The sequence below is a fragment of the Lutra lutra genome, chromosome 6 (assembly GCF_902655055.1).
Source record: "Lutra lutra chromosome 6, mLutLut1.2, whole genome shotgun sequence".
NCBI classification, from domain to species: domain Eukaryota; kingdom Metazoa; phylum Chordata; class Mammalia; order Carnivora; family Mustelidae; genus Lutra; species Lutra lutra.
In genome coordinates, this window is record NC_062283.1 from 122,818,481 (window position 1) to 122,834,112 (window position 15,632).

A 15,632-nucleotide genomic window follows, 5' to 3' on the forward strand; every position below is an offset into this window, starting at 1 on the left:
CTTTATGAAATACAAACATTTCCTTTGAATTAAAAATACACTGTGTAAGTTTGTCAAATCAGCTAATGTTCTAGTCAAATCTAGAACACATGAAGGTATATCAAAAAACCCTGGAGGAGGAAAAAGAAACATGCTTGGTGCTATGAACTATCTGAAAATCTATTTCTGTTTGACCTGAATTACTAATTCTAGATTTAAAAACTACTTTGGATTCCAAAATCTAAATCAATCAAGATGTGGGGCACCTGGGTGGCTCAGTGGATTGAGGGTCTGCCTTCAGCTCAGGTTATGATCCTGGGATCCCTGAATCTAATCTAGGGTCAGACTCCCTGCTCAGCGGGGAGTCTGCTTCTCCCTCTCCCTCTGCTCCCTCCCTTTGCTCCTGCTCTCTCTCTCTCTCCCTGAAAATAAATTAAAAATCTTTAAAAAATTAAAAAATAAAAAACAAATAATTCAAGATGTGATTTTTAACATGTTTTTGATTGACAGCAAAATTAAAAAATATTATTATAGGTTTTCTTTTCCCTTGGGCATTAAAAATATAATATGTACTTTTAAACTTCTTGCTTTATTTTAGCAAAGAGGCGATCACAGGAGTCTTTCCTAAGATGTTCTAAATTGAGAAAACCATTTTCTAGTATCTAGTGACAATCAGACCCATTACTTGATAGTTATTGTGTATATGTGTAAGCTGCTATTGCTAGGTCCTGTAAAGTGTGTGTGTATGTGTGATGTGTTACCTATTCCAACAGAATCTAGAACTAAAGTTGTTCTTATTTCTTTACAGTTCTAGTCTTCTAGTGGACAGTCTGTTTTGTCCTATAGAGACCTTTCATTCAATGAATAATTCAGACTCAAACTGCATATTGGTAACTATATTTTAAACCAAAAAAATTCCTCACATAATAAATACATTTTATGCACATTAACTTCAAATTTACTTCAGAAAGCTATTTACAATATAAATAATTATAAATGGGAACACTTTGCAAGATATCATTGACATAGCTAATATCTTCTACTTTACATTCCAAAGTAAAAGTTCAAATTACAGATTTATACTATGATACCACTAAAAACTATACATTGCAAGATGGTATTTGAAATATTTGAAATTTTGGCAATCAGTGTCTTCTTTCACAAATATAATCCTTTTTATAGCATGTCAGTCAAAAAACAAACATAAAATATTTTTATCTTTTTTGAAGTGCCTACTCATAAGTTTCACTTTTTGAAATATTTCCCTTTGGAAAAAAAAACGGAAAAAAGTTACAGTACTTCTAAAAATTTTTCCACGCCAATTTCATTTCTTTTGAAATGTAAACACACCAGGGTTGTTGGTGTAAATTCAACTGTGATTAAATGTGTTCCAGATCAGCAAATTAGGACAAACTCTCCACTATATAGGTATATGAAAGCAAAGTCCCATGCAGCGAAGTTTTTGCAATAAATTAAATTGTAAGTGTTTGGTTCAAAAGTTTTAGGATTTCTTGTGTGAACCATCAGTTTTTAAAGAGCACAGCAGAACAGAATCTTGTTACTTGCTTTACAACTGTGTGTGTGTATATATATATACACATATATGTATATACACATACATATATACCCACATATGTATATACACACATGTATATACACATAAATATGTGTATATAGAGATACACACACACATACACACATGTGTAGCCTTTCTGCATACAGTCCTAGAGAAGGAACTCTGAACAAACCCCTATTTAATATGAGCACAGTATCACATTTTGAGTTAAGCACTACCCGTACAACTCCTGTGCACAAGAAATGAGCACCACATGGTCATTTCCCCCAAGAACATTTTCTTTGTAAGATACCCTTTGCATGTGCCTCTAGTTGTCCTGTCATTCATTTCAAGTTTAGAATGATCTTTTATCCACAATGCATGTCCCAGTAAGAACTAACCAGTAGGTTCTGCTGTCTTAGAGTCAAATCCCTATTCACAAAAACGGACATTTACATGAAAATTGAATCACTTATTTGGAGAGCCATAGGATTTACATTCTTTAAATCATTCAGAAAATAAAATGTATATCTATATTCTATGGTTTGAATGAACTGAGGAACCAAAGCTGGGCGTTCAAACTTGTTTAAAGCAAAGAAAGTGTATTAAAGTGTTAGCTAGTCCACTGGGCAAGGTAAGTAACCCCCGAATAACCAAATCGTCACTTTTCCAAGTATCAGCATTCACTCTGTCGCTTCCAAACACTACTAGTACTAATAGAATTGCACTGAATATCTTAGTCATGTCCTGCTCTTGAAAGGGAGAGTGAGCTATAAAATAACATAACTGTATTTAGAATGTCTCTTTAGCTGTAGTGTCTTCTATCAAACTTGTCTAAACCAAGGTCTAGATCTTGGATGGTAAAAAGCCTTTCATTTTATTTTAAGATAACTATGCATATTTTCCAAATGACCTTTTATTGAATAGATCCTTATCCCTCATTTAAAAAAGAAAAGAAAATGAAGCATATTATCCTTTTCTGGAAGATCCCATTAAAGCTTATTTTAAGTGGGATTCTCTGCCCAAAGGCAGCATGTGGCAGCAGGGTGTAGAGAGAATTAAGAATAGTACCCGATGGAAATATTCTAGCCCTATAAAATATAATCAAGAGAGAATGAGTGGGTTTTCTGTATAAACACTGAAAGTTAATTACTTATTGCATCCTGTCTCATTTTGAATGTCACATCAGCACTCTATCATATTATCCTAGATCAGGCAATTATGGTTTAGAAAAGCTAGCCCGTGATATCCAGCATAGTAGGTCAAAAGATTTGTGAAACTGAGGAACACCTAAATGTCCGTCTGTAGTGTTTATGACATTAATATTATGCAACCAAAAATAATACATCAAATCTGTATATTCTCAATAGTTTTAATAGAATTTTCTCAAGGAACATTGGGGAAATATTTATTTCTTTGGTCATCCAACTTGTTAAATTAGGTCTGACAGGTAGGTAAAATGGGCGATAAGGATATTCTTACTATTACTAGAAAGCATGAACTTTGTATCATCTAATGAATTGCTACATATTACACTAGCAATTGGATATAGCACATTTTTATGAATCCGGATGTGATATAAGAATCATACTTCTCTATTTCTATTGAGTATCATGATTCTCAACATTTAGCAAAGTTATGGAACTAAAGGATTAAAACTAAAGCCAATTTAACTTTAACTAAGTAAGTTATTGGGAACATATGCATTTTACATCCCGTATTTTAAAAAGACACAGATGACATCTTCATTATGAGGAAATACGTTCCTGGACAGAACAAGATAATGTAGATTATAAATACATTTTAACACATTGTGTATATTTAAAAGGTACTTTGTCATAAACTATCTCATCTCATTTTGGGGTCATTTTGTAATAATCATGCCACATTGCAAAAATTATAAGCTTATAATAATACTATGGACCTGGAAGGCATTATATGTAATGTAATAAATCTGCCACTATAAAATTATTGACATGTAAATTAAATAAACTGTTTGTATTTAAAACTGAGTCACCTACCAAAATTTTTAATTAGGATGTAACATAGGTATTTCTGTCTTCACTTAAAAATATTGGTCATACCATTTTAAAGAGCATTATTTCTTCTGATTATCCCCTATTGGTAGAGTGCATAATCTATTTTTCACCAATTAACTACCTGCCATTTTAGGATTTCACTGAAGTCTCTTCAATGGTGTTCTTTTCTTTCATATCAGTTCCTTTTCCTTGATTCTGAGGACCCTATTTATTTTATAGCATCTGTCCCTGACATTTTTGGTAGAATGTATATCCATCAGTAAAACCCATCTGTATAGATTTCCTTTCCAAAATACACCATATTCTTCTGATATTTGTGCCTTTGAACCATTTACCCACCTACAGAATTCACTCAAAACTTTAGCATTCCTAAAACCTTACTTCATGTTTCAAATTGATCAAAAATCTATTTTAAGTATTCCAGAGGTTTTTCATGAATATTCTTCTCAAAATCACTACACACTTTTGCTTCCATAGTTTAATATGTAGTTTCTCTTGTTCTTTGAACTTTTTTGAAAGTATATACGAGAACCACTAACTTCCTCACTTACACTTTTTCCCTTTATGACACAAATGTCGCTATGTCATACCCAAGAAATACTTAATTTCATGTCACCTCTGTTGTCATATACAAATGACCCCCTCTTCATCTCTCAGATTATCATCATTCAGATTGTCGCCTACCTATAAACTGCCAAATAACTGTGTTAAATGATGAAACTAGAGTACTAATCCCTGAGTGGTCAGTGTCATGTTCTGTCTTCAAAATCATGAGTCCATTTCTTCCAATACATTCCCTTCCTTGCAGATGGCAAGGGTTGCAGGCATGGGATGCCTAGGAAATACTGCCTAAGAAACTTCTCTGATTACTTGCATGATTTAACTTTGCCTTGATCACTAGAGACTAGTGCATGAAATAAATCGTCCTTGTTTTCCTATTCCCTCACCAGTTTTTACCATCCACATTCTGGCTGGACCAGAAAGTTGACTATAACTACACATGCCTAAAAGAACCCATGCACCTGCTGAAGTTACAAAGAACCTGGACCTCTGCAGGAGTGCAGACAAGCCAGAATGATGGTCTTGACAACTGACAGTGGAGAGCTAACGGGTCAACAACTGTAATTCTGCCGCACCGATGATCCACAGAACCAGGGCACGTCAGAAGGGCCATACGGACAAAGAAAGTAGGGCCCAGGCACAGTGAGTGATACATCGATATTCCCAAACTCACTCACAAGCAGGGCAAGGACTGGAACCCAGAGATCTTGCATTCAAGTTTGCTGGGTTTTCTACCATACCGCACGAACTTAAGACCAAGTTTGTTGTTTCCGTCATTCACAGACAATAGAGGAAACGAGCGCTTTGAGTGTTCCTTCATTTGAAGTGACTCTTACCCTTTTGGCCACCTGTCCATCAGCCCAAGCTTTTATCTTGGGCTCTCCCTGAGGCTTTCCACATGTTGTCGCATTTGCACATCTGTGCTCTGAAATGTTCTCGTTCACACTGCCGCCATGTAGCCCTCCACTGGCTTTCCTTAGTTCTTTTTTGTACTTATCAGCCTTTTTTTGCTTGGTGAATTGGTTTGAGTCTTTTATTTGGTTGCTTTTATACCCTCAAATATATTGATTATGTATTTAGAGGCTTAAATTTTTGTGTTGAGATATCATTTCATTTCTCTCTGTCTCTGGCCTTTCCATCTTTCCTAAACTATTTCCAATTGGGCACACCAGGCTTTCGATGTGTGTCCCAACATCTTAGTCCTTTTACTTAGAAAACCCTTACTGCTATGTCAGTGTGATCCCGTTCCTTGTCTAACTCAAAAGTAAGGTGAAAAATCACCACTTCCTGATTGCTTATAATGGATACCAGGTGGAAACTCATTCTTGTACCATACCCGGAACCATTTCCCTAATTTATGCCTGAACCAAATGGGCTGACTGGTTGATATCACAACCAAGAAACCAGTTTACAAGATGTAGCTCTCTCTCTTTCTCTCAGTTATTTTAGGAATGGAAATTTCTTTAATAAGCTTAATGTGCTAGGGTTAAGAAAACTTATCCATTTGGGTTGTATTTAAGGTATACAGTCAACATTTCTGCATGTAAAGTGTACACAGCAGTGTGTGGAGGGTGGTCAGTGTGTGTGAGGTTTACTGGAGCATCACAGTGCAATGCTGTCTTCTACCAGTCCTTTAATGTGGTATATTTGCTCACTTAATCTACACGAGTACTTCTCAAATCAAAATTTATCTATTCTGGTTCCCATATAATTAGAGGGGCAATTTATGTATTCATTTAACTCCATTATCTGTGTGTAACCCTGAATGCTAGTGCTCTTTGATTTTGCAGGAACACATGTCAAATATCCAGTAACTTAAATTATCCTCTCTAACCATCTGTGGCATAGTAAATGCTGGTAATGGGGCATTAAACTATAAATATGTTTCAGAGAGCCTTAAAGAACAAAATATTTTAGAAAAACATCAGCTTCCATTGGTTATTATAACAGATGTTCCCTTGTGTCCTTGTGCCGGGTCTGGCTGCATCCTTAGATGGGAAGTGACATCAAAGTGTGAGCCATTACAGCCCAAGGAATAGTTTCTAATGGTTTCACTGTCATATAAGTGCTCCAGGGCATATCCAGTTAATGTGTAAGCGTGCTTATCAAAATACTGCCGGTGAGAACCAAAGCAGTTTGGAGAGACGGCAGGATGGTCTCCTGCTGTCTGATGTGGAGACATATCCGAATGTAGATAGTCTTTAGCTAAGATCAAACTGGATTTTGAAATGCGATCCGAATTGGGACTACTTATTCGAGACAGTGCAGTGGGACTGTTGTCATAGTCATTTTCGTGGGGGCTCAGCATCTTTCCCTCTCTCTGCTGGATGTGGTCACATGGTGAAGTGCTGGCAAGAGTCGAGCTGTGGCAGACTTCCCCAGCTGGCAGGGGCTGTTGGTAGTTTGCAAAACAGAGGGAATGTTTTTTCCCAGCTCCATTAATGGAAGCCAGTTGGTCTGGGGGGGCCTTCCTTAGCTGCAATCTGTTCTCTTCTTCTTTAATCATTTGCTGGGTGGCTCTAATCAGAGTTTCAATTTTGCTAGGTTCGTGTGGGCTACTTTGATACTGCTCAGTGTGGTATCGGTCACCTGATTCGCTGGCAGACCCAGGGTCTGGAGAACTGACCACACTATCTTCATCCCAATGACCTCGCCCTAGAAATTAGAAAAAGGAAAAAGTAAGTGGTCTCAAAATTGACCCCCAAAACTGTGTGTTTCTTTTTCCTATTAAAAGAAAACTTCATCTTTCATTTTAAATATATGCACCGATATTTGAAACAGACATGGGCTCGCATGACAAAGCGTCAATGTATTGTACTGGCATTCATAGTTTTCAGTGGCTTTTAAGTGCAGATGAAGTTTATCACAAGTTTTTTAGAAAGTAAACCTTGCCCATGGGTCCTAGAGGCCAATTAACAAAATGATACGAGTGTTTATACTTCTCCATGTATGCATATCGTTGGACCTGTCTGACTGCAAATAATAAAAGAAAAATGCATACATAACATTTGGTTGATGAGACTTTCTAGAGAAATGTTATGCTTAGAAAATGCTTTCCATTGAGTTTGAGGAAGATGATGATACAGACTGAACTACCTTCCCAATTCCAAATAAATCATCTAAAATGTTAAAATCATTAAGTGTATCCTAAGTAGAATTACAATAAAGCTCTAATGTTAGTTTTAAAACCATTCAAGGGTTAGATAAATACATATATATTCATAAGTACAGATATGTGTATATGCATGCATGGATATAGATATCTTGTCCCAATCAAAAATATAAATATTGTCTCTTCAAATCTAGAGATAAAAATCTCAGTTTCACATATACTCATGCAGTAACTCTGGTATCTTAGTTTCTGAAGTAAGGTAAAGAACAAATAAATATTTAAAATGTTAATAGCAATCTGTTCTGAACCCCAGAGAGAGATCTAATACAGGAACAATGCATCCAAAATATATTCCATAAGCTACATTATTCTTAAAGCAGTGTGAAGTCAATATAAAAGGGGAAAAGAAAAGCAGGAAGGGACATATGATAGCTGTAAACTGCTTAATGCAGAAGAGAAGCCCTGGATCACACTGTTCATTGCTTTCCTTTTCCTCTTTCTTCTTATTTTATTTCTAATATTTTCTTCCAGACCATGTAGGTTAAGCCGGGATTTTCGCTTCACTCCATTCTTTGGCAAGCAATTGCCCTTTGCCCTGGGTTTCCATTACCAGTCTACCACACTAGAGAAACTCAAAGCAAAAGCAGAAAAATAAAAAGCAAAAACAGAAACAAATGAAAATCCTTCGTGGAAGGCCGTCAGTGCCTGGGTGGTGTTTGACAGAGACTACGGGTGAATGACAACATTGTTCAGCACGTTTCCCACCCTAAAGACCCAGCCAGAAGGGTAATATTACCCTGTTAGATCAACCTTAATGTCACTGACTTTTAATGAAACAGGGAGGGTGTCAGAGACCTGTCCGGGCCCAAGCCTGGAATGGACAGAACGGGCTCTCCCTCACCAGTTTACTTTGAAATGAACAAAGAAGAACGTTACTGACCCTAAAAGCTTCCACCACAGTGCCCGTTTCTATGTGGTCGTAAAACTGTATAATAATCCCAGGGTGAAAATTTCCATGGGTTCTATATATCATTCCATCTTTCACCCACAGAAGACACTATGGGTTTTCATCATAATGCAGGAGGGGGTGGTTACCATATTTAATGCCCAGCAGAGGGTTCAACCACCTGTGAAGTGAGCGACAGACCGTACAGCAAAGCCTGGACTCCCCAGGAGGTCAGTGGTGGCCTCATTGAGAAGCACTGCTGATGAGCCCCAAAACTACAGAGGTCTACTTCTGAAGCATCAGAATACAGAAGAAAATCATACGCAAGAAATTTAAACACATACATATTCCATGTTCAACAGACTTACTCAATATTTGACTTTCACTTAATTTCTACAGTTTTTATGATGTTTACACTGGGAATCATTTTTACTCACATGCCAAAAATAAATGCACCTGGCAAGCATGAGCAAGATTCATACACTTAAAAAGAGTGGCTGCCCCTTGTAAAAGCCCACTGATGCCAGTTCCGGATTTATCAATTCAAAGGAGAAAACCGCCAGGTCAGTTCCTGTGGCGTCAAACCTAGAATCTCAGAAACCAGCCCAGGGGCCCAATGCTGCCAGCTCAGGACTCATTTCAGCTGCCCTTACCGTGGATCCTGTGGATGGAAGCGATGTGAGGCATGCTGTTTTCATAGGCTTCTCTGCTCTCTGGGGAAGACTTGGTCAGGGGCAAAGCTGCGCGAGAGCCCCACCAGGGCTCCCTCCCGGCCGGCGGCGTTCCTAGGAAGTACCTGCCTGCCTCACACCGGCCTCCCTCGCAGGCCTGCGTGTGGAAATGCCTCTCCTCCACCAGCCTGGAATGGTCCAGCGCAAAGCCGTAGCAGAGAGAGCTGCGGTCAGAGAACTGTCTGTAGGAGCACGACGCGTCGTGCTGAGAGCCCGGTCTCTCCGCGGGGTCCAGGAGCTGAGGAGAGGCCGTGTCCGTCAGGGGACTTCCACCCCACTGGCTGTCGTGATCAGACTCGGATCTTTCCGTGTGAAATCCTGAATACTGAAACCAAGAGAATGAAAAAAGTACATTTCAAAAAAAAAGGGGGGGGGGGCGGGGAGAAAGCCTTTTTACTCAGCCATACACCATGAAGGTCATGTTGGGCTTAAAGGCACCAAAATAAACTCTACAAACTCTGGCCCCACACTGGGCACTGGGAATCACTTAATTAGTCACGCAGGAGGTAAACGAGGTAATGTCAGGGATGAAGGAACTAAACACCAGGCACAGCAGACAGGCTTCACGTGCATGACCTCACCTCGTTCTTCTATCAACCCTTTAACGAAGATATTAGTGAACCATTGCATGAATAGAGAAACTAAGGCCCAATAGAGAAAATGATTTGCTCAAGGCCACAGGGGAGCAGGTGGCAGAGTCAAAATTCAAACCCAAGTCCTTCATCCCTTCCCACATGGTATTGCCAGAGGGAGAGCCCAAGAAAGCTCCATATTTCATTCCCAATCGCCGTTCAGATTTTTTTTTCTTAATTTAAAAACAAAAGAAAAATAAGTCCCGAAGTGCTGTACCTTCACTCTTCACACTGGCCTGTGAACTCCCCGAGGGCCATGCTGGATACATGCTCAGACAGCTAATGAAGGCTTAACTAATTCCATGGCAATATAACTTTTAAAAAGACTGGTGCATATGGGCTGAACCCAGTCACTAGGAGGCATTTCTTGCTTTCCTAGGTAAAACTCCACGTATGCATGGGATCCTCAGGATAAAACAGCCGCACAATACTGGCCTCATTGGAGTCATACTGTTCATCTGCCGTCAGTTATCTAATCTGGCATTGAAAGAAAATGCCAGAGGTTTGGCAGACCTCCCTAGGAGATAGGCTCAGTTGGAAGTTCCTCATGAGCCACTCAAATTAATAATATAGTTTCTACCAGTTTTTGGTTACACAAAGCTAAACACAAGTCTAGGTCCCATACAGAGGTTACCTGTTCTGACAATCGTAGGTGCCATTTATTGAGCCCTTACAGTGTGTCTGGTGGTTGCTAATCATGGTACATACATTCTATCACAGAATCCTCACAACCCCCTGAGCAGTAACAGGGCTCCATTTTACAGATGGGAAAACTGAATCACTGAGTGTTCTAATAAGATGGAACAGCCACCTGTGGTCCATCTGGCTCAAAGCCTATCTTCCAACCATGTTTTACAGAGAAAACACTGTCAAGGAAGAGAGGAGAGAGAAAAGGATTCAGTGTTAGAGACATTCCCAGAAAAGAAGCAGGAACCAAAATATAGTCTCTAGAACCAAAATATGAGTCCATTACATTTTTTTTTCTTATCCCGGGAGAAAAAGGGATGGATGTGTGGTGCTGTGGGGGGCCCAGGAGAAATTCAGGCAGCTCTGGCTAGGGGCTCTTGGAGCCAGAGAGATGCGGTACAGAGGTTCTGGGGGAACCCCGAAGTCTGCTAATAACACAACATGATCAGGAAGGAGTTCTACACAAATTCCAAGCTCGAGATCTTTCTGTTACCATACCTCATTATTACTTTAATTATTTTCCAAGGGTACATATGGACTATCAGCATATGCCACCAAGAAAAAAAAAATAGTAAATGCAACTTCTTTCCCTAAAGAACCACAAGGCACCCAAAGTACCATTTCCCTACATCACACTTCCATCTGCCGTCAGCCTTTTCTCCCCATGAACACTGGGCTCTCATTTTATGAGACACCACCTTCACTTTCACCGAGGGAATGTTGGTACCCCTTTCTTTATTGAGGGGGAATCAGAGTGTCATACATTTGCCCTTTGGTAACACCATTTGTGCACCTGCCTAGGAAAATTTCAGATCATCAGTGCTTTTCCAAGCTAGGAATTGCCCAGACTCTTCTTGTTTTGATAAAAGTATAAACCAGGCCTATTTCTGAAGTACTCCAGTCAAGACTTTTGAGCCTTGTTGAGAGGGGAAAAAGCTTTCCCTGAGTGTGTATGGGAAAGTGCTATTGGCGCAGCACAGAAGAACATTCTGTCCTTCACTCACAAAGAAAATTCAACACAAGGCAACCCTGGCATACATGAGGTACATGTTTCAAGAGCACCCAAAGAAGAATTTGATGGATAAGCCTCTTGTCAATAGTCAGGAAACTATGACAGCAAGTCACTGTCCTTGAAGCAGGCGGAAGTTGGGTGGTTGAGTTAGACCAAGAAGATTGTTACAGAGCAAAAGCCTAGATGCAAACCTTTGTTTTTCAAGACCTGTAAACCTGTACCTGCGTGTATCAACGATCCTCTGAGCCACATTCACCCCTTTAAAATGAATGGCACTGGATGTAAACTCTGTTGAGAACCCTAGAAACCCACACATTGATCTGAAAAATTTCAGGTGTTTGTCAAGTCTTAGAGGGAAGAGAGAGAGCAGAAAGGAAGGCAGGCAGCCAGTACATGCGGAACGTGCCATACACTCAGTGGGTGCTGCATGAGGTGTGAGGTCTTCCTCACACCTACCTTTGCTGCTTACTAAATATACAACCTTGGGCAAGTAATTTAATTTCTTTTGTCCCAACAGGAAAAGGCTCATGAAGATACTTAACTTATCAAAGGCAAAACCAGAATGGGGGCCATTTAACAGAAGAGGAAATAGGTACAGGGAACCAAGAGAACCTGATTCCAGGTCCACCCCTGCTAGTAACTCTTAGGGTAACCTTGGGCAAATTACTTTACCTTTCTTAGGCTCCCCCATAAATGATATATTGGATTAGGTTAGATGCTCTCTAACTTCTCTTTCAGCTTTAACATTCTACATGATAGAATCATTATTCGGTATCCTTTCTAGTGTTAAAACATAGGATTCCTGTGCCTGTCCTTATATTTTACTGATTTAAAGGAGATAAATTATTTAGAACTATAATCCAAGTCCAGGAATTTTTATTGTCATGGTTATAAAAAGAAAGTTGTTATGTAAGTTTTATTTTACTATTATGTAAATATTCCCCCAAGTGTCCCCTTAAAGCACAAGTTTTATAGGGACTACATGATGCCTTTTGGTCAATAAATTATATATTCTAGAGGCTTCTGACAGGATAATGACAGCCATTTGAATGTGTACCTCTTCACAAATACTACCCCTAGAACAAAGAGCACAAATGGAATCACCCATGACCCATGCTATCGGCATTACTGAGAGGCAGAGAGTATGCTAAATTTCAATTTATAAAAAATAAAAATAAAAAGTCAAACAGCAAACACTATGAACCTGTGGGTCCAGAGAGCAGTGTAAGGGCAGGTATAAGAAACTCCGAGAGTGAGATGTCAACCAGAGAAGAGAGAAAGAGAGAAGTTTGAGAGAAAGAGAGAGAGTGAGTTTAGGACAACGGGAAAACAGACAAAACTGTCCACAGAAAGAAAAAATACTTCACAAGTAAGTGCCAAAATAAGAACAGAAGTCAGTATCTGGTAGTTCACCATACTGGCCACAGGGAAAGGGCTCAAAATCAAACAAAATCTAAGGCAGCAGCCTGGGACAAGTATCGTTTTCATAAGAGAAAAATGTAAATTGAGAATGCCTTGTGTCGGAAAGGAGATAGCAGTGAAAGGAAAGGAGGAAAGGGGGAAACTAGGGATCCAGAAAATAGAAAAGAAAAAAAAAAAGACAGGTGAATCCCTTCTTTCCTCTCTACCACTGTCGTCATCCATTTACACAACTGTATTTCACAATATTGATAAGATAGGGTCCTTTTTAAATAGTAATTCAACCCATGAAATGCTAAGGAGTAGGGAGAAAAATTAAACTCTCTATAAAACTTCTGTAGGAAAACAAAACATGAAATGGAAACACGATCATCTCAGCTGATAAAAATTCTCATCAAATAACCAACTATGTCACAAAGGAAAGTTGTAAAACAACACACCAACCTAAAATAAGAACCTAAAATAAGCACACGCGATGTACTTGGGCTCACATGCTCAGAACCAGAAATGTTAAAACTAAGCGATGGACCCCAAAACCCCACCTAACAACAACAACAACAACAAAAGAGGAAAAAAGGCAACGAAAACTGACCAAACACACAGAAATTGAATAAGTGAAGAATAAGTTGCAAGTTGTGAAGAAAAGTATAGATTTGAATGAACATTTAATGAGGGAAATTGAAGATAAGTTGGAAAACATGTAAGGATACAAAAATTGGGTAGAGAAAATTAAAAGGTCAAAGTAGTTGAAAGAAGATAGAAAAGGCTCAATACATACATAGTGTTTATGTAGAAGGCAAAGGAACTAGAATTGTCAGAACAATTTGAAAAAGAAGAATATAGTGAAAGAGAAAATCAGCTTCAAGACTTACCATCATAACTGTGTGGTATTGATGGAGAAATACATGTACAGATCAATAAAACAGAATACAGAACCCATAAAGGAAACCATACAAATACACCCAACTAATTTTTTACAAAGGTGCAAAAACAATTCAACAGAGGAAAGAAAGACTTCTCAACAAATGGTTGCTGAAATAATTGGACATCTACAGGCAAAAATAAAATGAACCTCAACCCAGGGCTCATGCCTTATATAAAAATTAACTCCAGTGGATCACAGACTGAAATATAAAATATAAATTTATAAAAAAAACTTAAAAATAGAAATATCAAATTGTAAAACTTTTAGAAAATAACAAACAGAAGAAAATCTTTAAACTCTGGGACTCGGTAAAGATTTTTTAGACTTGATACCAAAACACGTGCATTAAAAAACTTTTGGTAAATGGGACTTGATCAAAATTGAAAACTTCCGCTTTGTAAAAGATTTTGTTAAGAGGATGAAAAGAAAAGCTGTAGACTAGGAGAAAACATTTCAAAACCACATACCCAACAAAAGGACTAGAATCTAGAATATAAAGAACTCTCAAAACTCAATAATTTAAAAAGGGGGCAAAAGACCTGAAGAGACATTTCACCAAGTAGATAATAAGATGACAATTACATGAAAAGATGTTCAATATCATTAGCAATTAGGGAGATGCAAATTAAAACCACAATGAGGGACGCCTGGGTGGCTCAGTTGGTTAAGCAGCTGCCTTCGGCTCAGGTCATGATCCCGGCGTCCTGGGATCGAGTCCCACATCGGGCTCCTTGCTTGGCGGGGAGCCTGCTTGTCCCTCTGCCTCTGCCTGCCACTCTGTCTGCCTGTGCTCGCTCTCGCTTCTCTCTCTACGACAAATAAATAAATAAAATCTTTAAAAAAAAAAAAACACAATGAAATATCACTATATACCTATTAAACTGGCTAAAATTAAAAATAGTGACAACAAGTGGGCTCCTTGGCGGCTCAGTTGGTTAAGTGACTGCCTTCAGCTCAGGTCATGATCCTGAAGTCCTAGCTCGAGTCCCGCATCAGGCTCCCTGCTTGGCAGGGAGTCTGCTTCTCCCTCTGACACTCCCTCTCATTCTCATACTTTCTCTCTCATTCTCTCTCTCAAATAAATAAACAAAATCTTTTTTTAAAAAAGTTAAAAAAATAAAAATTTAAATTAAAAAATAGTGACAACATATGCTAACAAAAATGTAGGAAAATTGGATCATCCATACATTGTTGATGGGAATGTTAAATTGTACATCTGCCCTGGAAAATAGTCTGGTAGTTTCTAAAAACAAACAAACAAGCAAACAAACAAAAACTAACACTAAACATACAACTACCATAAGCAATCCTGGACATTTTTCAGATAAAGGAAAATTATATTCACACAAAAACCTATACACAAATGTCTAGAACAGTACCTTTTTTTCCATATCCTAGTTCTCTTTTTTCCCCTAAGATTTATTTATTTATTTGAGAGAGAGAGAGAGAAAGAAAGCACAAGCAGGAGAAGCAGAGGGAAAGAGAGAGTCTCAAGCAGACTCAGAGCTGAGCTCAGGGCTGGATCCCACGACCCTGAGTTTGTGACCCGCGCCAAAACCCAGAGTTGGACGCTTAACAGACTGATCCTCCCAGAGGCTCCTCTGGTCCTCTTTGTTACTGTGCTCTTTCTTTTTAAAATTTTAACTGTGGTAAAATGCACATAAAATTTTTAGTCTTACCCATTTTTAAGCATACATTTCAGTGGCAGTTAACACATTCACATTCCTGTGCAACCATCAGCACCATCCATCTCCAGAACTCTGTGTCCTGCAAAACTGAAACTCTATACCCATCAAACAATTACCCCCCATTCTCCCCTCCCTCAAGCCCCTGGAAACCACCACTCAAACTTTCTGTCAAAGGAAAAATAAATGAATCCCAGGAACCCCTGGACTGCCCTAACACTAGGTATTCCCAGAACCTAGCCACCTCACAGATCTTTCTGACACTCTTAACCACTCTCCTGCTTAAAACCACTCTTTTTTTATGTCTTTCTGTCTATGACTCATATAACACATCAATACCACCTACGCA

At 38.7% G+C, this 15,632-nt stretch overlaps 1 protein-coding gene across 1 annotated transcript in view; it reads right to left on the reverse strand.

The window, feature by feature from the left end:
• Positions 1-860: 860 nt before the first annotated feature.
• Positions 861-15,632, reverse strand: part of SIM1 (SIM bHLH transcription factor 1) — a 71,447-nt gene continuing 56,675 nt past the window's right edge. Inside the window, exons 11-12 of the mRNA XM_047735088.1 lie at positions 8,846-9,248; positions 861-6,789 (exon numbers count right to left, since the gene is read on the reverse strand). Of these exons, the coding sequence (XP_047591044.1) occupies positions 6,059-6,789; positions 8,846-9,248 (1,134 nt within the window). The 3' untranslated portion in view covers positions 861-6,058. The remainder of the gene's footprint in view (positions 6,790-8,845; positions 9,249-15,632) is intronic.